Here is a 23831-nt window from a genome sequence, read left to right as displayed (position 1 = left end):
GACCGCCTAGGGCGCCAAGATTTGGGGGTGCCAAAAAGCGGTGCCTCAATTTTTTTTTTTACACTACAGTGGAGTCACATCTTACACAGGGGTTAGGTTCTAAAGTCACCGCATAAGAGGAAAATCGCGTATAGTAAAAGTTACCATAAAGTACAGTATACACATACACTAGAACAGGGGTCCTCAACCTACGGTACGCATGCCAAAGGTGGCACGCAAGCTGATTTTTTTTTTTAATGGCAGGCTGCGGGTCCCAGCCGCCACTGAGCCTGCTGCCGACCTGGGGTTTTGTTCACTCAGCTAGCAGTGGGCTGAGCAGGGCTGGCAGTAGGTCGGCTCCTACCAGCCGGGGTCCCAGCCACCAGCCCTGCTCACCCCGCTCGGGTCTCAGCCAGCTCTGCTCAGCCTCCTGCCAGCCTGGATGAAAGGTCTGGGGTTCCGTTCACACAGGGTTCTGTCCGCTGGCCTGGGGTTCCGTTCACCCAGGCCACCAGGAGGCTGACGGATCCGGCGGCCAGGACCCCGGCTGGCAGCGGGCTGAGCAGGCTGAGTGGGGCCGGTGGCTGGGACCCCGGCTGGCAGGAGCCAGCAGACAGAACCCCAGACCGGCAATGGGCTGAGCAGCTCAGCCCGCTGCCAGTCTGGGGTCCCGGCCGCCAGCCCTGCTCAGCCCACTGACGATCTGGGGGTTCCGGCTGCCGGCCCCTTGCCAGCCAGGGTCTCGGTCACCAGCCCCGCTCAGCCTTCTGCTGGCCTGGGTGAACGGCAGGAGGCTGAGCGGAGCCGCCGGCTGGGACCCCGGCTGGCAGCTGAGTGAATGGAACCCCAGGCCGGCAGCAGGCTCAGCAGTGGCCGGGACCCGCAGCCTGCCATTAAAAAAAATTCAGCTTGCATGCCACCTTTGGCATGCGTGCCGTAGGTTGAGGACCCCTGTTCTAGTGTATACTGTGTATACTGTACTTTATGGTAATTTTCACTATACGCGATTTTCCTCTTACGTGCTGATCTTAGAACCTAACCCCCGTGCGTAAGATGTGACTCCACTGTATTTCTGCCATGAATTTGAACCAGTGTGATTTTGTATTTTCATATACAAAGTTCCTTAAGCTTTTTAACATCCAGATCACCTTTAAAAACAATGAGTTACTGGATTACTTCCCTGAATAACCTTCATGTAAATGGTAGTTGTGGACATGCATTCAATGTTAATGTGATATTATAGATTTGTCCATGAAGTACTGATTTTATGTTCATATGATAAATGTATATGTTTGTCATGGCCTCACATTTATATATGACCCCTGTACAGGCCAGTCCATAGTCAAGGATTTATTTATTTCCAGTTTTCCATAGTAATTTTTCATACAGAAATGTTCTAACTAGAAAAAGGGGCAAAAAACACAGTTGACCTAGTGGCACAAGAATTTATCTTCAATGAATAGGGCCTTTAATTATATTCTAGTGCTGCTGTACGCATGATACTGTAAAACTGCTGAAGCATAGAGTAAGTAATTGAATAGCAATTTAAGTATGAATTTATTAAATCAATTAGATTTACAGAAGTGATTTGAAACATAGTACTGCAATATTGGGCGTACCAAGTATATAAAAATCTAAAGTAGTTGCTTGCAAGGGTGGTATAGTTTCTAATGGGAATTTGTCTTGGTTATAATAGTAAAAATGACTGATTCTACTTGTCGTGCAAAGCTTATTCTGTAAGTTATTCTTTCCCTAATAGCACCTCAGAGGTAGGCCATATCATTTTAGTTTGCCTGGGAATCTCTGGACCTAGTAAAGGATTTCATAAACTGGTGAGAATTTACAACATCACTTCAAACTGATCTGTTTTTCTCCTCACAAGACAAGCAATATATACTAGATTAAATGTATCAAAAAAGTTAGTCATATTTTGTATTATTAGATCTCACATATATGTTGCACTTACCTCTGCAAATAACGTACATCAGGTGGAAAAGTAATATTTGAGAAGTAAATCCATATGAGTTTGCACAAAAGGTGCCACGCAGCAGCTAAAGGAAAGGAGAGCAAACAGCATAACAAGGAGCATGATGAAGTGCTTAATAGCTATTTTACTATAGCCTCTGGAAATATAACATTACTTCTGTATTTATAGTTTGCCAGGGTGGGAGGGAAGTCACAAGACTGTTCAGAAAGGAACACAATAAAGATCATCGCTCAATGTTTTATTCAAATAAGCAGGACCTTAAGGTACACATGGGAATAGGTGTAAGTAGTACTGGAATCACAGTAGTTAATTTTATTCATAGGGCAGTCAGGAAGGTCTCAGAATACTTTTACAGGCAAACCTTATAGTATCTTTTTGAAGATGTACAGAAATTAGAAGTGTTTGTACAGTCTATACAAAAGGACACAAGTGGAGGTATACTTTCTCTGGGCTTTTTAGGATCTGAGGGAGCCATTTATGGAAGTGAGGTAAAACAAATTTAGTCTTAAAGCATTTCTGTTCATAAATGGTAGAAATATGCTTATTTTAGACGTCCTGGTATAATTTTCTCCTGGAGGCATTAGAAAAGCTGATGAAAAATGTAAACAAAAATACTGGGATAATTTGCTATGTTCAAGTCTCTGCATATTCTGAATGCACAATCCTAAATAAAACTGATAGAGAATTGCAAACAACGGCATTTAACTTCAGTGTCTGATAAATTGCTAAGACAACTAATCAAACTGTCATTCTGAAATTATTTAGATTCTAGGGGAAAGTTGAGGTGAGGCATGTGTGAATGCACACAGTTGGTTTCATCAAGAAAAAACAAAATCAAGACATCTTTCTTTGATATGATATCTAGCTTAGAGTAGATAAAGTAAACGGAGTAGAGTTTCAACGAGTCACTGTCACTGGGGAAACTAGAGCGATGTAAATGAGATTTGACTAGTACACATGTATTCAAAATTGGATTAAAAGTGCGTAGATTAGGATGGCTAACTATCAAGTGGGAAGAAGTGTTGACATCCTGCTTGAATTCTTCTGGATCCCATACTAAATGGTGCTGTTGGTGATTGTGGCTGTTTTTAAATTATTATTATTGACCAGTTGGGGGATGAAGTATAGAGTGGTCTAATGGAATGATAAGAAATACTGTGAAAGCTAGTTTTAAAGATACAATGTGATATTAGTAAAATAAAGTGGGCAAAAAAGACATCTAATAAATGTAGAGTGTTTTGCATGGGAATGAATGATGAAGTGTGCACTATTCTTTAAGAATACTGTTAAGGAAATACAACCCAAGAAGGGGAGAATATGAGAAAGACAAAGAATATAGTGGGTTGCTTTACCAGGAATATCATATGTAAAACAAGCAGAGTAATTATTTCTCTCTAGTCATCACTGGTTAAGCCTGAGATGGAACAGTATGTTCCGTTTTTTGCACCAGGCCTTAGGAATATTTAAGAGAGTTCAAATTATTCCTGATTTTTTCCAAGAGAACTGGGCAGGTTCCTTGGGGTAGAGAAAAATATGGCTGAGGGAAGGCCATGATATAATTGACTGTTCCTTCTAAAGGGAATTTTATTATGTCTTTTGAATTTTTTGCTACTTGCAGCAAAACACACATTTTGCTTTTTTTGCTTAGTGTGTGAATTTGTTAGAAGCAGCTCTCTGTGTATTCTACTATTCTTTGCTGTGATGACAGCTTCAATAAGATTAGGGTGAACTTGGAGACAGGAACAGAACAAGAGAACACTGACCAGGAGAGGTTTAAATCAAGGAACATACAGAAATAGGGGACCCAGAAAGGTAAAGGCAGCATGGGGCAGGAGAGAGAAAGTTCAGAGAAGCTGGGTAAGAGGCTTCAGGAGGAAGAGGTCACACACTATCTAACAGCATTATGGGACAGGAGTTTCTAATGGCTTTCCTGAGCCCAGATGGGCCCCAGGACTCTGGACAACCCAAGGGACTTAGACCTTAGCCCAAAGAATGCCCTGGAATGGTGAGGGAGGGACATGCCTTTAGTATTTATTGTTTTGTATGATTTGTACACTCTTGTGCTTTGTATGATTAAACATAAAGGTGTACGAGTGTGTGTTGACTGCTTCACAACTGCTTTTTGCCCGAGAAAGCTGAACTATAAATCAGAAGCTTAACACCTTCTGAGTGGAGACAGCTATGTTCAAGTAACTGGGGTATCTATGAGGTAAGTACTGGTCCTAGGGCTTATTACAGGTGGGCTGAGGAGCCCCATTTCTGAGAGTCAGTGCCCAGGAAATATGCCAGAGAAGCCAAATAAGGAACCAGCTTGCTGAGGCTTTAGAAGCTTGACACAGCAATCCTAGTGGGTGGACAGGAGTGAGCACTTGCTAGGATCTCTCATACACCCTCTTGGGTGGAGAAGCTTTGTCTGGGCCATCAGGGGAAAGAAAACCCTTCTCCCCTTTAGGGATTGCCCTGCCCACCATTTTTTAGTGGATGTTAGAAATAATCCAGTATGGATACAAAATCCAATTCCACTCCATGACCACGCTAACTTCCTGTTCCTCATCTCTTTTTCTCAGAGGTCCTTCTCATAAAGAGGGGGTAAGATACTATCATTGCCAATAAAACATCTTTCCCTTTGGCCTCTTTACAACACCAACTCTTCCCCAAGTGTCTGGTGGGCAGCATGCCTTATGCACCAGTGAAATACTTGCCTATGTGTAGCTGGCTGCTTCAGGATTGCAGTGGAAAGTGTGGGAAAAGAGCCTGTTTAAGCAAGAGTACACTCATTCTCAGCCACTCTGTTGGGAAGTGTTGGCTCTCTGAGATTAGTGTTTGGATCATCCAATGTATCTTGTGACTACTCAAGATCTTATAACATTCACAAAGTCTACTAAAATATACTGATAGTTCACTCTGCAAAAGCAGAACGAGTATCTCAGCCAGTCAGTATCCTCAAGTCACTTTGTGTTTGTCTACAGAACAAGATTGATGGTTTTAAATCACTATAGCTGATACCTGAGTTATACCATTTTTAGCCAGTGAGAATTAGTTTACACATTTTTGGGGAGGGAAATGGAAAAATAAAGGTTCTGAGAGCAATGGAAAGACAGTATTTTCTTACAAAGCAATATCAGGTAATGCTTTTATCTTTTAACATCCAGAATTCATTGGAAGACGTTTAGTGAACAAAACAACAAGAACCATTATTTGATCATTACCTTCTTATGTTGGATTCTAGTCACTAGCTGTTTGGCCTTTTATCTGCACCTCAGACTTCAGATGGCTTCCAGTTACATCTGCACACAAAGTTAGAAAGCAGTGATTTTTAGATATCCGAGGTAAAAATGAAGGCAACTGTGTAAAATACCAAACAGAAACAGCAGCTTATGGTACATGCCACTAAAGGACTCCTAGTAATCAACTTTAACATTCATGCCCTGAGAACAAACATATTTTGTGGGGCTCTACGAAAGCAATAATATTAGTCACCAATCTCAGAAATGGTATATTTTAATAAAGAATATGACATAGCTGATCTCAGAATCCTGCTGTCAGTATGAGGGGACTCCCGTACTTAAAAGAGATGCCTTTTCATCTCTGGCACCACAATGAGTCTGAATAAGGATAGGCTAACCTGGCCCTACTTGCTAGCATCTGGGGAAGAAAATTACAGTGGATTGATTCAAAAAGGGAAGTGATGTGGTCTAATTGGACAAATAACATGATGTTAACACCATGCTTTTTAGGGGAGGGGGAAGAGCTATAATAGTAAGCTGTCAAGAGAAAAGACAGCACTTGTTAACTACATGATCAGTCAACTCACACTGTCTTTATGCGTGCCTCTGGGAAAAGCTAGTTCACAGTGGGCATATTCAGCTATTGCCATCGTCATTTGGCAGAGCTACACAGCTCAGGGAGTCTTTGAAAGACCATTTTAATAGTGAGCCAGAGTAGTGAGTGTTGTAGAAATGTGCTCTACCTGGCCCTGTTCTTTTGCAATCTGATAAGAAACTTGTAGTGACTGCTATGCATGTAGGAATATTACATTGTCAATGCACCTATTAATATTGTTTGAGAGTGGTATTATGAATAGTGCAACACAGTGCAGTAACAGATATTTGGTCGCTATTAGACCCACTCAGCAACAGCCAGCATATGCTAGGAACTAATTCAGAATAAAATTCTATTTTTTGGAACAAAATTAATCTTTCACATGAACCAAGCAATTTAAAAAAAAACATTTAAAACTGAATAAATTAAAGGAACAGAACTTATGAAGGGGAAAGAACAGTCATTTCCATTTTAGGGGCATATACACCAACTGTGGCTTTTGCTTTAAAAGGTGCCGGGGGGGAGGAGGCTGAATTCACAATAATGACTAGGGCGGTAAGGGTGGGGCAATGTGGGACAGCTGCTAGAGGACAGTAATGGCTGACATAAGTAATGCAGTGTCTATACTCTCACTGCATTGACCTAAGTATATTGACCATGACTCTACACCACTCATGAAGGTCATGTTATTAAATCTACATAGCAAGGCACTTACGTCGGCAGGAGCCAAATTTAAGTGAAGACACATCCACAGGTAGGCTGATGTAAGCTGTCTTGTGTCCACCTAACTGTGTAATGTAGACCAGGCCTTACTCTTACAGGAATAAATTGGGAACCAGGGAGGCAGGAGAGTATAGTAGTTGAAGCAGATGCTTAGGGCTTGTGGACTTTTTAAAAAAACCTATAAATGCTAATTACATTGAAATATTCATAGGGCTTCTGATTTTCTGTTTTTACCAATAAACACCAATATAGCACCCCCAATAAGAGAACAAGTTTAAAAAGAAGAAAAGAAAAGAAAAAAAGAAATTGGCATTTATACAATAAATGCCAGAAAAACACAGAAAGTGCTTACTTGTATTTCAGGACTTGTCTACAGGGAACACTAATGAAAACCATGAGGGTATGATTTCCGAAGCACACTAATGTGTTGCACATTAATTGGTCCATGTAGACCCTGCTAGTGTGCACCAAAGGTTACCTAGTGCACTTTAACGTAGTGCTGTTTGAGACAGTACTACATTAAAGCACACTAGGGAACATTATCAAAAGATTACTTATGACAGTATATATGAGTGTAATGAGCAATGTATACAATATACGTTACTCATTACAGTGTATATGAAGAGAAAGCCTTCAAAAGCCCTGATTAACCACAAAAATGAAATTAATAAACACCAAAAAACCAGAAGCCCTAATGTTCAGTATAGATGATCAAACCAAAGACACTCAAATAGATGCCAACTAGTGTCCTGTGTTTCAGCTAATGATTCAAATTCACAGTTTACTTAGGCTACAATGTACTTCTACTTAAATTATAAGGTGTTCAGGGTAGGAACTGTCTTTCTTTTTTATTTGTATTGTGCCTAGCACAATGGGGCTGGGGACTTCAGGCACTACCACATTACAAATTAGTAAAAATAACAATAATCTGTTCATAATCAATTTCTTATTCCAAACAAGGTAGCTCTTATACACGCTGCTACTTTCAAATGTAAAACATTTTGTCTTGACTACACTAACTTTTACAACTAGTTGCATCTCCCTGCTATCACTTTGGTTTTCACACTCAAGATTTTTGACTAAATGATTATTACCTTAGCACAGAGGATAGAGGTTAACAAGTTATGAAAATGTGTATTTAATTTAAGAGTTGGCAAGAGAAAAACAGGTATGAACAGATTGGTTTTACTTTCTAAAATGTTCCAGAAACAGATGAACTTTATTTTAATATTTGTTTCATCTACCTTGAAATGAGAACTGAAAGGGCTTTGATAAATGGTTTGGAAGCTTCACCAGTTTAACTGTAACAGCCTCCGTCTTTTGATAAAATGTCATGTAATTTTCCACAGCAATTCTCCTCAGACAGTCACAGATAGCCCTGACATTTCTTACAGTTCTCTACTGAAGGGACTATTTTCTTCCTCAGTGGCAGCACATTGCAGTCGCAAAGCTGTGATAAAAGACCCTGGGCCAGATTCTCAGCTGGTGTACATTTTTATAGCTCCATTGGTGTCGGTGGTGATATAAAGAATTTACACCAGCTGAGGATCTGCCCTCCCTATACTTTTTTGTGAACTGATGTTAATAGGTCCCTACACCTTTAAGTTCTCCTGAAAATGCAGAATTGTTCTTGTTAGAATAAATACTAACTGGAATACACTTAACCAATTTTTTTTATAAGCAAGACTTTCAACAGCCATAGCAGGCTCCCTATAGAAAGCTTCCTTTAAGAAGATTTCTAAGCTGTTTCAGTGCCCAAATGTGTTTTAGTATCTGAACAGTATTGTTTTTATTTAAAAGGAGTTCATTGAGCTGCAGCATGCACACCACAAGCTAAACAAGCAGTATCATGATAAAGCGGCGGAACTGATGCATACAAGCAAGAGAGTGGAACAACACGAGGATGAGGTTAAGAAGCTGAGAAGTCGGGTGGAAGACCTAAAAAGAGGGCTAAACCAGGCAGAGGATAAGGTATTTAAACTTTTAATTTGTTAAAAGAATCTGTCGTCACTTACAGTTTATTCCCATATTCAAGGGCAATACTGTAAATACATTTATATATTGTAGAGTTATGTGTTTATTTATGATCCTAGGACTGCAATCTTTGACATTAGACATAGAATTTGACCTCTTTAGTCCCTTTGTCCATTGTCCTACCAATATAAGAGTCTTTCTGAAGATTTTATATGTCTCTAAATCTAATAACCCCCCAATTTATCTTTCTACTGAATATGCCAATTAGGCTGTTATTAGACAATTTGGACAAAATGTGTGTGCGCGTGTGTAATATATAAATATAAAAAGAGCTCATTAATTAACTAATTTTTCAACATTCCTATGAATACAGCTTATTTTAAATTACAACAGCATACAATTCTGCTGCTTTTGCCAAACACATTCTATTGGGTACAAAACCCAGTTTAATCCGTTTCATTATCAATTACCCTTAAACATCTTAGCCCTGGTCTACACTACAGGGTTAGGTCAAATTTAGCCGCATTACATCGATTTTATAATGAATGCATCTACACAAGCAACCCCATTCTGTCGACCTAAAGGGCTCTTAAAATCGACTTCTGTACTCCTCCCCGGTGAGGGGAATAGCACTAAAATCAAACTTGCTGGGTCAAATTTGTAGTGTGGATGCAAACAGACGTTATTGGCCTTCGGGAGCTATCCCAAAGTGCTCCAATGTGACCGCTCTGGACAGCACTTTCAACTCCGATGCACTAGCCAGGTACACAGGAAAAGCCCCGGGAACTTTTGAATTTCATTTCCTCTTTGGTCAGTGTGGCGAGCTCAACAGCACAAGTGACCATGCAGTCCCCCGAGAATCGCAAACGAGCTCCAGCATGGAGCGAACGGGAAACACTGGATCTCATTGCTGTATGGGGAGAAGAATCTGTGCAGCCAGAACTCCGATCAAAGAGAAGAAATGCTAACGTATATGCCAAAAATCGCACAGGGCATGATGGACAAAGGCTACAACAGGGATACACAGCAGTGCCGTGTGAAAGTCAAGGAGCTCAGGCAAGCCTAACAAAAGACAAAGGAGGCAAACACTTGCTCTGGGTCAGAGCCCCATACATGCCGCTTCTATGATCAGCTGCATGGCATTCTAGGGGGGGACCCTATCACTACCCCACCACTGTCCGTGGACACCTGCAAGGGGGAAGTCTCACGCAACAGGAAGGAGGATTTTGTGGATGAGGAAGAGGAGGAGGAGGAGAATGTGCAGCAGGCAAGTGGTGAATCCCTTCTCCCTGGCAGCCAGGACCTTTTCACTACCCTGGAGACAATACCCTCCCAAGGCGGGATCCCCGACCCTGAAGGCGGAGAAGGCCCCTCTGGTGAGTGCACATTTGTAACTATGGTACAGGGTTAAAAACCTTAGCAATACTGTTTAATGTTTGATTTGCTCTGAAGACTTGGGATGCATTTGTGGCCAGTACAGCTACTGGAAAAGTCTGTTAACGTGTCTGGGGATGGAGCAGGAATCCTCCAGGGACATCTCCATGAAGCTCTCCTGGAGGTACTCTGAAAGCCTTTGCAGAAGGTTTCTGGGGAGGGCTGCCTTATTTCATCCTCCACGGTAGGACACTTTACCACGCCAAGCCAGTAGCAAGTAGTCTGGAATCATTGCAGCATAAAGCATGGGTTTTGGTCGCATTCAAGCAACATTCGGTCTATATCTTTCTGTGTCAACCTCAAGAGAGTGATATCATTCATGGTCACCTGGTTGAAATAGGGGAATTTTTGTAAGGGAACAGTAAAAGGACCCCGTTCATGCCGGGCTGTTTGCAATTGGCTAAAAGGGATCATCCCTGAGAATAGCCATGTGGTGGGGGGAGGAGTGAAGGGATCATCCCAAATAGCCACGGGGAGGCGTGGGGGGGAAGTGTGAGCTGCACATTCACCCAAAAACTGCAGCCCCTCCTTTTAAATGGCAAACCCAACCGGCATTGCTTGCTATGGGAAAGGAGGGTGCTGCAGTTTGAAAACATTCCCACATGTTATGAAGACATTAGAAGCCAAATCCGCATACCCTTCGGCTTACTTTGGCTGCCTGGAAACTGAATTCTGTTGCCCAGCCATGTGTGATGTGTCACCATTCTGGCGGGCGCTCAATATAAAAGGCAAAATGCGACCTTGTACCTAAAGCACATGTGCTGTCTGCTGTGAATTGCTTGATTCACTGTGAAAGAGTCTCCCTTTTGTTCTCAGAAATGTATCATCTTAAATTTTACACTCCCTTTTTATACCCCCCCAGGTACAAATGTTTCTATGCTCCCCCTATCATCTCTGTCCCTGAGGTTATCACAGATTAGAAGGCGGAAAAAAATGCACTCGCAATGACATGTTTTCCAAGCTCATGCAGTCCTCCCGCACTGAATGCATGGAGGCATTCAGTGGCAGAGTCCAGGAAAGCATTAAGTGAGCACGATGAGCAGAGGCAGTATGCAATGCTGAGGCTAATAGGGGAGCAAACAGAAATGCTCAGGCATCTGGTGGAGCTGCAGGAAAGCCAACAAGAGCACAGACCACCGCTGCATCCACTGTGCAACCGCCTGCCCTCCTCCCCAAGTTCCATATCTTCCTCACCCAGACGCCCAAGAACGTGTGGGGTGGGGGGACGCTCCGGGCACCCAGCCACTGCACTCCAGAGGATGGCCCAAGCAACAAAAGGCTGCCATTCAAACAGTTTTGATTTGTAGTGTGGCTACAATAAGCAATATGGCCTTGTCCTCCCCTCCTCCACCATCCCACCCTACTCCACCCGGGATACCTTATCGGTTATCTCCTTTTTTTTTTAATTAATAAAGAAAGAATGCATGGTGTCAAAACAATAGTGACTTTATTTCCTTTGCCAGCTGTGATCGAAGAGGGGAGGGTGGTTGGCTTACAAGGAGCTAAAATCAACAAAGGGGGCGGGTTTTCATCAAGGAGAAACACACACAACTGTCACACCGTAGCCTGGCCAATCATGAAACTGGTTTTCAAAGCCTCTCTGATGCACAGCGCACGTACCTGTGCTCTTCTAATTGCCCTGATGTCTGGCTGGTCAAAATTGGCAGCCAAGTGATTTGCTTCAACCTCCCACCCCACCATAAATGTCTCCCCCTTACTCTCACAGATATTATGGAGCACACAGCAAGCAGTAATAACAATGGAAATATTGGTTGCGCTGAGGACTAACCTAGTCAGCAAACAGCGCCAGCGAGCTTTTAAACATCCAAAGGCACATTCTACCACCATTCTGCACTTGCTTAGCCTATAGTTGAACTGCTTCTTACCACTGTCCAGGCTGCCTGTGTATGGCTTCATGAGCCATGGGAGCAAGGAGTAGGCTGGGTCTCCAAGGATAACTATTGGCATTTCAACATACCCAACAGTAACTTTCTTGTCTGGAAAGTAAGTCCCTTCTTGCAGCTGCTCAAACAGCCCAGAGTTCCTAAAGATGCATCTTTCCCGGCCATCCCACGTTGTTGGTGATGAACCATCCCTTGTGATCCACCAGTGCTTGCAGCACCATTGAGAAGTACCCCTTGTGGTTTATGGTTGGCAAGGTGGTCCGGTGCCAAGATAGGGATATGCATTCCATCTATCACCCCACCACAGTTACGGAAACCCATTGCAGCAAAGCCATCCACTATGACCTGCACATTTCCCAGAGTCACTACCCTTGATAGCAGAACGTCAGTTATTGCATTGGCTACGTGAATCACAGCAGTCCCCACAGTAGATTTGCCCACTCCAAATTGATTCCCGACTGACCGGTATCAGTCAGGCGTTGCAAGCTTCCACAGGGCTATCGCCACTTGCTTCTCAACAGTCAGGGCAGCTCTCATCTTGGTATTCCTGCACTTCAGGGCGGGGGAAAGCAACTCACAGAGTTCCAGGAAAGTGGCTGAATGCATGCAAAAGTTTCGCAGCCACTGGGAATCATCCCATACCTGCAACACTATGCTGTCCCACCAGTCTGTGCTTGTTTGCTGGGCCCAGAATCGGCGTTCCACTGTATCAACCAGCCCCACTGCCACCATGATGTCCCAATTGCCACAGCCCGTGCTTTCAGGAACGTCTGTGTCCATGTCCTCATCACAATCGTCCTTGTGCTGCCATCTCTCAGCCAGGTTCTGCACATACTGCAGTATAATGCGCGAGGTGTTTACAATGCTCGCAACAGCAGCAGTGAGCTGAGCAGGCTCCATGCTTGCCGTGCTATGGCATCTGCACGGGTAACCCAGGCAAAAAGGCGTGAAATGATTGTCTGCAGTTGCTTTCAGGGAGGGAGGGAGGAGAGAGTGACGACATGTACCCCAAACCACCCATGAGAATAATTTTTCCCCATCAGGCTGTAACGATGCTGGTTCTGGCAGGACCCAACTGAGAGTTCCAATTCAGAACAAATTGCTTAAACAGGGCAGTTACAGCCCAAGGCTGGGGTTTTTCCACCTCTAAGGCAAACCAAACCATCCAGACTAAGAGGACTTTGGTCTCACCCCACTGGCTAACCACAAGTCACACAAGCAATTCCCTTAGACACTCCAGTTTCCCAGTATCACCACCAGTGCCACTCGTTATGGGGACAAATGGTTATGAAAACCAATACCCCAGTGTAGTAGGTTTGTGCCGGGGCTCGACCCTCCTGGGCGGAGGGGAGCCACACCGACTCACTATAAGCACAGACAGTCAATGCCCAGGCCCTTTGGTGCAGGGCTGAGTGGCCCACAATTCTGGGAGCTCAGGCCCTCAGGCAGGGCTGAGCAAATCATCAGCTAGTTCAGGGCTCAGGCCCTCAGGCAGGGGCTGAGCAAATAAACAGTTACTTCAGGGTCCAGGCCCTCAGGCAGGGGCTGAGCAACAACACAACAGTTTGTTTGCTAGGCCCAGGCCCTGGATCAGGGCGGGGCACAAACAGTCACAGCTCAGGCCATTGGGTGCAGGGGCTGAGCAACACTCAGTTAGGGAACTCAGGCCCTCTGGTGCAGGGGCTGAGCAAACAATCAATTAGGTAGGCCCAGGTTCCTACACCTGAGCATTGCGTGAGGGGGAAACCTGCCACCCGAGAGTGGGGTGGCAGGGGGGGACGCAGGCCCACCCACTCCACTGCGTCCCAGCCAGGGGCCCTAGCAGCGGCTCGTGTCGCTGCTGGTCAGTGGGGTGTCCTGACCGAAACACACTGACATCAGCTCACGTGTCTACAGCCTGACCGGGGTCAGCTACCCCCAGGCTACTTCCGTGTTCCCCCTCAGGGCCTACCTAGTTGGTGACGCCGGGTTCGGGCCAGTCCAGCAGCATCGGTTCCTCTGGTCCGGGGCTTGGGGCAGGTCCGGCAGCTCCTTGGGGAAATCCAGCCACTGGGGCTCAGGCGGCTCCTCCGGATAACAGCAGGGGCGGAGGAGTTCTGGGGGCTCCTCGCCTTCGTAGTTGGCGCGAGGGAGGCCCGACGGCTCCTCCGAATACCGGGTGCAGGGGGGGCTCCTGCGGCTCCTCCTCGTAGTGGGCTCGGGGCAGGTCCAGCCAGTTAGGGCAACGGTCTCGGGTCTCAGAGGTCTCCCGGCCGCAAGCTTCCGGCGGCACGTCTGCTCCCTGCGGCGGTTGGGCTCTGACTGAGCTCCGGCGGCCGGCTTTTATACTTCCTGTCCCGCCCCTTGACTTCCGGGGGGGCGGGAACAGGCGGTGGTGCCTGTAAGGGTGCTCCCTCTGCTGGGCAGGAGGGGAGCCACACCGACTAACTACACCGAGTAAAAGAAAAAAAAGATTGTCTCGATCCCAAAGGACCAAGCCCCAGACCCAGGTCAATATACAAATCAGATCTTACCCACAAATCACACTGTTGCCAATCCTTTCGAATCTAAAGGTTTATTCATAAAAGGAAAAAGATATGGATGAGAGCTAGAAATGGTTAAATGGAATCAATTACATACAGTAATGGCAAAGTTCTTGGTTCAGGCTTGTAGCAGTGATGAGATAAACTGCAGGTTCAAAATCAAGTCTCTGGAGTACATCCCCAGCTGGGATGGGTCCTCAGTTCTTTGTTCAGAGCTTCAGTTTGTAGCAAAGTCCCTCCACAGGTAAGAAGCAGGATTGAAGACAAGATGGAGGAGAGGCATCAGCCTTTTATAGTCTTTTCCAGGTGTAAGAACATCTCTTTGTCCTTACTGTGGAAAATTATAGCAAAATGGAGTCTAGAGTCACATGGGCCAGTCCCTGCATACTTTGCTGAGTTGCAAGGTGTATTTGCCTTCTCTCAATGGGTCAATTGTATGGCTGATGGTCCTTAATGGGCCATCAAGCAGGCTAGGCAGAGCTAACACCAACTTGTCTGGGAAGTTTCCCAGAAGCATAGCATAAGTTTGAAATGCAGACAGTATAAAGCCAATATTCAGAACTTCAACTACAACATTGATACACACATATAGACAGCATAATTATAACCAGTAAACCATAACCTTGTCTTAGACACCTCATTTGACCCCCTTTATACAAGATTTGGTGCCACTACAGGACTTTGGTGGCAACAATGATCTATATGGTCCCAGATTATATCAATAACATCACACAGGCATTGGGAGCTTCACCCATAATTCCAATGGGCAGCGGAGACTGCGGGAACTGTGGGATAGCTTCCCACAGTGGACTACTCTGTGAATCAATGCTAGCCACGGTAGTGAGGATGCACTCTGCCGACTTAATGCACTTAGTGGGGACATACACAATCGACTGTATAAAATTGATTTCTAAAAATCAACTTCTATAAAATTGACCTAATTTCGTAGTGTAGACATACCCTTAGAATACTTTAGATTCAAGATCATTGCTGATGGTTAATTGTACGCTTGCTGCAAAATATCCATTTCAGGGGCTATTAATTGGACTTGTTTCCTCCTCTCCCCATCCCCAAAAAACTTCAACCAGCACCAAATGTGTTTTCCTCCTTGCCCTGATTACCTTTCAGTTTTAAAAAAAAATCATTCAGAAAATAACTTGACTTCAAGATTTTTTCCCTACCCGCCTGGAAAAGAGGATCCCTTATCTGAGAAAACTGATGATTATAATTGGTTTATGCTATAGAGGTATCTTGCACTGCTGAAGTGACATAATTTCCCTGCTCATGTTGGGTAAATGGATGCTGAAATAAAAGACCTGCAGTATCGCTGCAGCTGGCCTGGGTCACTGACTTGGCCTCAAGGGGCTTGGGCTGCAGGCTATACAATTGTAATGTAGGTGTTTGGACTCGGGTGGGATCCTGGACTCTAAGACTGCAAGTGGGGAGGGTCTCAGAGCTTGGGCTCCAGCCTGAGCCTGAATGTCGACACTGCAATTTTTAGACCTGCAGCCTGAGCCCTGTGTGCTTGAGTTAGCTGACCCGAGCTCTGAGACTCCCTGTTGCGGTTTTTTTTTATCATAGTGTAGATATGCCCATTCTTCCTGAGTGTTTTGTGATGGAGAAAAATGAATCTTCAGCTACCTTCTGAAGCTCATGAAGCAGGAAAGAAAGTCTTCCTTTTGTACCCATGTGATATAATGATACTGCCTGAAGGCTGGTTCCTAACATTTAGTAATGGAATTTCCTATTTCTTCCTTGTAGCAGCCTTTTTAGATAATCCTAGCCATATATATAGAGAGAGGACCCGTATTTTCAGAAGTGACTAGTGAATTTGGGTGAACCAATTTTTAGTTGCTCAGCTTGAGACACCTAGAAAGAATTAATCTGATGGTAAATGAAAAATGAGAAAATAATACCTTTGGCATAGCAAGTGCCAGGTAAATATATAAAAGATTCCCCAATATACAGCTTTGTGTGTGGTCAGGATGGTGACTGGCCAGATTTTGATGTAATATTTGATAATCCAACTTTTTTTGTTAAGATATGTAGTCTATGCCCAGTTGTCTTTTAATCTTGCTGTTATTAGTCAGGATCGTAGGATAAGTACTATGTCCATTAACAAGTGTCTGCAGAATTGGACTCTTAGTTTATTACTTTGCTTTTATTTGTTGCAGACACCCAATACAGCAAGGCACCTCTCATGCCCTTAAGTTAGAAGAGTTACTTTTGCATTAGGACTGATCCAATTTCTGTTTGATTTCAGAGCCAATCATTGACATACTATTAGAGGGGGAAGTGAGAAAAAACAAAGCTGGTAAAACAAAGAGTCCAAGAAAATATCTTTATAAATAAAATAAATTCTGTTGGGAACTGGATGTTTAGGAATTTGGTAGTGGCACATGAAAACTTTCACTCATGATCTCAGTCGATACTAGGAACACAAATATCACTGCCATCTGACAGGTTAGCTGATTATTTGAAATTAATTGATATCAGCCCAGTTCCTGTTAGACAGGGTATAACAATCACACACTCCTAATTAAAACTAATTGGCGCTCCTGTTAGAAGTGACAACAGAGGGGTTAAGTAAAGAGAGAACAGTCATGAAGACAAAACTACCTAACTTTTTACTCTAAAAGTTGCCTCACAAAACATACAGGTTGGTGGGTGTCTTAGAGGAAACCTGCACTGCAGCCACTCATCTTAAACCTGTTCTTTGAAGAAATTGGAGATTTCTATTACCTTGGTGTCAGTCCCTCACCCAGTTTACCACTGTAACTCATAGAGCCTTCTCTGGCAGTTGTACTTTATAATTGGGAGCTACAGTTAGGTATTGTTTTAGGGTTATCAGCGGAACAAAGAAAATAATCCTTGCCAGCAGTAGGCTGGAACTAACAATATTGCCAAGCAAGTCATACCAAGAAGCATGTTAAGGAACCACTCATACTGTGTAGGATATAGGAGCTCCCCTAATGTCTAGAGAGCTGCTCTTAGTGAAATACAGTTAGTGTGGTAATCATAAATGTAATATTTTTATTATTAATATCTTCTTGTGTAAGAGGAAAAGAATGATATTTGCTGTATTTTTAGAGAAATTATCAGATTTCCAGTTACTTATGTTTTCTCTCCTAATGCAGCAGCTTAACTATGATTTAGCAAAAGCATGAAGATTTTCTTTAGTTAAGTGCTGTCTGAGGAAGATTACATTAGCATTTAGGTTTCTTCTTTTATTCTGAACACTCAGATTTAGATTGATACACTGCTGCATTCAATACTCAAAATAATTGGGTTTGTGACACAATAGGCAAAATGTCTTTAACCAACTTCAAAAACAGTTTGTTGTTTTCTGTGCTCTACTGGCAGGACATTATCAATGTATTCAAGGTGAAATGTTCATCACGATTATTTCTTTTCTTCAGCCCACATGAAAATGGAAAGTTCTCATTCTCTCTGACTCTGCTGTTTTTTTTTATATTTTATGATCTACATTATTATTTGCTCATGCACTTCATTCATTTATAGCTAAAGTGTATTGTAACAGATTTTGAAAGGATATCTGAAAACATACTAGACATTGCCTTTGAGACTCCAAAAATCTAATTTATATATATTAATGCAGCAACCTGAGCTGCTGCCAGATTTACTCATTATTTTATGTAGTACTTAGGATGAGTTGTTAAACCAATATGGGCCTTCAGAAAAAAAAAGATAATGTCTTTACAGAGCTGATTATAAACTCTTTTCTGGTTTGCCTAAAATAAGAGGTATTTTATTTCTTCAATTTTGTTGGAATTCTTCAGTAAAACAAATAAAACCCTGTGTGGTGGTAGGCACACATCATTTAACTTCACTATGTGAAATTCTGTCTTAGTACAGGATCTAGAACAATGGGTACTGGTCCATGACTGGGGTTCCTAGGTGTTGCTTCAATACAAATAAATAATATTACTTTGTTTCTCTCAAAGCAATTATTGGGAATACTGATGGTTGTGACATTCTGCTACATACTTTCTCAGTTCTGCAGTTTTTTAACAATTAAAATTGTTCTGTTATAATAATGAAAATAAAGTAGGTAAGAGGTACAGAAAGTGATGAGTAAATCTGGAAGCAGTTCCAACCAGTTCTAGTATACATAATCTACTAGGTTTGTTTGGGATAAAAGGATTTTTTATCAATAAGGTGTTATTTCTTGCATATTGCTCAATAAGTGTACAATATTCCTTTAAACATGGGGGGGGGGGAGTTGTCAGAGAGGTAGAAAGAGATTCCTATTGTTGGTGGAATGAGCTCAAATAAATATTTGTTCCTCCTTAAAAATATATTTAATGGAATATTGTATGTGCATTGCACAATACATAAAAAAATAACACCTTATATTGATAAATAATTCCTTTATCCCAAACAAACCTAGTAGATTATGTACACTAGAACTGATTGGAAAATGGAGTTCTCTCCATGGAAAATATTGATTTTTGGCAACCCTCCCCCCCAAAATGGACGTATTTTGATTAGGAATAATATTTCCCTACCTCTCAGGAGTGTCGTGAGGCTAATTTCATTAATATATGTGACATGCTGAAATACTCTAGGGATGGGGCTATAAAAAAATCTAGTTTTCAGGTTTGAAACAACTTTTCATTTTGAAATTTAAACTAACAACACCAAAATCAAAAGACATTTCAAAACTATCAAAATGCAATATTTCAGTTGACCCACACAAACTTTTAAAACTTTTTCAGTCTGATTTTTTCCCTCAACTTTTCATCCCAATTTGAGATGGGAAATTTTCTTTGAAATCTTGAAAATTTTCACAGGATGGTATAACTACTTCCCAACTAGCTCTGATAATAGCCATGCAAATGAAAATGTTTGTTTATACTTGTTTCATTGGCATACAATTAATTAGTATATTGATTATTACAATGTATTTCTTTCATTAATAGTTTCTGAAACTTAATCTGTGCAGCTGGCATTGTTTTGAAAGGTCATTTCTTATTTCCAAGATGGCTGTACTGTATTGTTTTCGTTGGAAATAAAATGACTAATTCAATCATACCCAATTCAAGAGTTACAAAATGCTTCAAATACTTACCTGTAACAATACAAGTTCACTATCTCCTTGTCATTACTGTAGTTTTTAAAAATATTGTGATATTACCTTTTTTGTGAGGAAAAAAGAAACTTTTGATAATAGGAAAGTGTACACCACAGTTTCAAATAATGAACATTAGTCTAGCATGAAATTTTCAAAAGAACTTCCTTCAGCACTCATAAAAATCCCATTTGTAAATATGCATACTTGAAGTCAAAGTGACATTTCAAAGTGAAGAAACTCTATATACAACTGTAATTTAGATGATATTTTCAGTTCTTGTTACAATGTTTGTGCTCCTTTCCTCTTTAAGAATATACAATATCATAGTTTAGACATCAGGCATGAACTACTTAGTTTTGCTTTGCAGTCCTGTAGCCTGATATCTTTCCTCTGAGCGTAATGATGAGTGAATCTCAAGAGGGTTGGTTCAGATAAGCATCTCAAAATTGGTATTCCATATCTGACTCGAGGAATTTCCTCTTCTTCCTACATGTTATTTCCAGACATTGCATATCCAGTAGGCCTTGCTTAGTTGCTTTTCACTAGTGAAAAGATCCTTTCAAGGCATGCATGGAGACAAGGGTCCCTTCCATAGGTAACTAGCCTTATGGAGAGATTCAGAAATCTCTTCTTGCCCCGCTTCTTTTTAAATCTGGTGATGCTTTGCATTTTTGCTGTGAGTTGAAGTACAGAGTGAGAAACCCCAGTTCCTGCTGCGAACCCTCACTTCCCATGAGATTTTGTTTCTAGGAAGCCCCATACATGTGATACAACTCAAGGGAAAGTTGCCAAGACAGTAGCATTAACTGACATGAAACACATCCAGAAGAGGTTCTGTAACAAATTTAATTCTATGAACTATGAACTCTAGTGGGAAAAAGCCTTAAATCATTTAATCAAAGTCAAGCTAAGAAGTGTTAGCTTCTACATGCTAGAAATTTACTTGAATTTTATTATGAGAACTAGACTTTTCATGTTTTTTTTTTAATCACCCAAGATAGTTTTGTTTTTAAGTTTTGTGGGGAAAGAGAACTGGGGGGGCTTCTTTTTAATGACCAAAGTGATTCTAGAGGCCTAAATACAGACCCTTTAACAGAGGACTGTTATGCCGACTGCCTTTACAAAAAGGAGTAAGACTGGCCTGAACAAGACTGAACTGCGTGGTTCTCTGCCAAATTCGGTCAAGGGTTATGACCAGAGGAAGGAGGGGGAGTAAACAATGCAAGAGACCTCTGCACATAATAACCGCTTTAGTAACATAATAACCACTTGTTTATGAAATATAATAACCGCTTAATATGAAGAAATTGCTTTGCAGAGGCCAACTTCTCCTGTAGTTCCAGCTATCTGCAAAATCAGCCAATCATATATCTTCTTTGAGCGTCCTGTGTTAACCCCCTATGCCCATAACCGTAAAACCCCAGAAAGATGATATGTATTCTAACGAGAAATACCCCTAAATTGGTGCCAAGTAACACCCCTAAAGGAAAACACCAAGTGACCCCTTACCTAATATGTACCCAATTCTCGTAAAATAATAAGGAAGGTAACAGGAAGGGGGGGGCTGACCCCAGCTTTAATTTCTCGCAAATGACGTATAATTTGTACTTTGCTTGCGGTTTGACGGAATAAAAGCCGCCTGCGTGCGGTCCTAGGTGTGTCAGTTTTCGGACTGTCACCCCAACGTGTTTGGTATGTATTGCAATAAAATAAGCCTCAGGCTTGTGTCTGTACACTAAAATCAATGCGTGGGTGATTCTTTCCACGACAATTTGTACTGATATGAAAAGATACTGGGAAACTCAGAAAGGACTACTGTGAACAGAATTATAGTTTCTCTTGACTTGAGTTTCCATGGTTAGTTGTTTCCCAAAACCCCAAGGAGCCTGGAAAGGGGACAGACTTGGCTTCATTTTGTTCTTATTGGTTTGGTTTTGTTCACTCGCTGCTGTTTCCTTTTTCTTTTCAGTACAGAAAAAGTTAGACAACAGCAATGCTTAATAATGGTCTTGTTCTGAGTCTTAAAAGACATCTTCAGTCTGATGACAGGATTGATAAGCATGATATTAGATAAACCTACCCCCCCCCTTATGATTTAGCAGAGATCAACAAATCAAAATGACAGTAGGGCAAAGTGGTGAGATGTGAAGAATTTAACATACACGAAAAATAAGAAGACATTATACTTGGAGTGAAAGTTTAATTGGCATTGTAGACTGGAAACATATAGATCTAATGTTTGTTAACTCAATCATCTTAGCTCTGGTGAAGGCCAAATCACTGTTATGCTAATGTGTTGATATGTGACTGCAATGGAATTAAATTAAAAAATACTTAATACTACTGCAGTGACATCAGTCATTAATGATTTCTGTTGGAATTGCATGGTGTGCAACACAGCAGAAATCACTAACACAGTAGAGTGCATTCAGACTATTATAGTGCCTACAGTAGAAGCTCTGGGGGCCTACTGTGCTAAGGGGATAACAATACTTTAGTTAAGCACATTTGCAACTCACACTTCCTTTAAACAAATGGCATCGATTCCACATTTTGTTTGCTGTTGTAACAGCTACATAAAACCTACAAAATCCCCTAGGGAAAGAATACCTGGAAAAGCTGAGCATGAGATAGGGGAAGGATATGTTGTTTGCCCATGTTAAACAAAACAAAACAAAACAAAAGAAAACAAAGTCTTACCACTTCAGTGAGAAGCTTCTAGAACCTCTGTGTTTTGGAGCAAGGGCTTGAAATCAGGGGGGTTGCTCTAATGCCAAAGAAGTGCATTTGCTTTTCGTAGGAAAAAAATGCACACATTTGGTCAAATTATATGCATCTGAAAAATCTCAGTTCACACATCCCTGGTAATTTCTCTGAAGATGCTGTTTATATTGAGCATGCTCCTATCTTGGGTTGCAGGGCTTCAGCAGGACTTTCTCTGCAATTGCTGCTGCTGGCTTCTGTGGGTCACTGTGGTGCTGGACACAGGAATTAAGAGCAGAGAGACTCTCTCTTCTGTATGCTCTCAATGCTCCCCCTGCTGGTCTGCAGGCAGCATGAAGATGGAATCTGCCTGATTTGATTGCAAAGACTGCAAGAACAGGAAGGTGGGCGGATGGAAGAGACAGAGGAAGTAGATGGGAGGCAGACTGGAACTAGTTGTGCAAGGATATGGGGGCAGAGAGCCTGTGGGCAAAAGGGAAGGGAAGGAAAGAAAACACTGGGCGTGGAAAAGATTTGGATTAAATGAGGAATGGGGCGGTGGGGAAGAACCACAGGGACTGGTTGAGCAAAGTGCCTGCGGGGAAACTGAGGTGAGGAGCTCAAGAAGTCAAACTGGAACTGGTAACTGAAGTGAGGGAAAGAATGGGATTTAGATGGGGAGCCTGGAGGTAGAGACAGGGACTGGCTGGGCAAGAAGATACAGTTTGCAATGAAGAGCCTGGAGGGTTGGAGACTGGGATTGGCTAGGTGAGCAGACTGTGATAAGGAGCCAAAGAGGTTTGGGGTGGGCTGGACAAGATCAGGCTGGATGGGATGGGACAGAAGGTTCTGGAACCATTAGAACATACTGTCTTCCAGAACTTGTAATTGAATCCAAGATTCCCGAGTCTCTATATTTCTCTGTCAGCAACTCTGTGAAACCCACTGGCAAAATTTGTCACTTTCCCTTTTAGTGCCTCGTCCACATAGAGAATGCCAATCTGTGCTGGCTATCAGTTATTCAGTTAGCTCAAGTGGCAGAGGTCTGTACTGAGGATCTAAATGTTTCAACCCTGCTGATAACCCATGTGGATGTCAATATGTTTCCACATGAGAAATTATTGATTTTTCAATGTTTTTTTAAAAAATACTTTAGAAATTACACACACACACACACACACACACACACACACACACACACACACCACTTATGTTAAAAGAATTTTTAGTTTGCAAAGTCAAGCACTCAAAAGGTAGGGAATGCCAGTGTACCCTTAATTTGGGTGCCTTTTGATATGCATTATGATACATACTTTAATTACATGCTCACATGTTGTTTTCCAAAGGAAAAACTCAAGGGATTTTTATTTTTCTATTTCCCCCCACCCATCCATGTCTGCCTCAATCTGGCCTATATTGTAATAACCTTAGTAATTGGGAATACTTCCTAATTATTTATTTATATATTCAATTATATAATTATATCCCAGGTTTAAAAGGGGAAATTTTGCTTTCCTGAGTTAATATTCTCTTGCATCAGACCTGAGACCTAATTACACTGCTAATTCCATAGAAGCATTGGACCCATGCAAATAGGCTTGGAAGTTGCCTATGGGTTAGCAATGAGATCGGGCTAAGAGAAATCGGAGTTTATCAGAATGCAAACGTTTTTAGGCCTTCAAATCCTT

At 42.2% G+C, this 23831-nt stretch overlaps 1 protein-coding gene across 3 annotated transcripts in view; it reads left to right on the top strand.

The window, feature by feature from the left end:
• Positions 1–23831, top strand: part of CCDC102B (coiled-coil domain containing 102B) — a 362186-nt gene that overhangs the window by 228216 nt on the left and 110139 nt on the right. For all 3 annotated transcript variants that reach the window (XM_065585187.1, XM_005281488.4, XM_065585188.1), the window contains exon 7: positions 8312–8482. In XM_065585187.1, the coding sequence (XP_065441259.1) occupies positions 8312–8482 (171 nt within the window). The remainder of the gene's footprint in view (positions 1–8311; positions 8483–23831) is intronic.

This window comes from Chrysemys picta, chromosome 2 (genome assembly GCF_011386835.1).
Source record: "Chrysemys picta bellii isolate R12L10 chromosome 2, ASM1138683v2, whole genome shotgun sequence".
Lineage (NCBI taxonomy): Eukaryota > Metazoa > Chordata > Testudines > Emydidae > Chrysemys > Chrysemys picta.
Note: the sequence above shows the minus strand (reverse complement) of the source record. Positions and strands in the feature narration are given on the sequence as shown.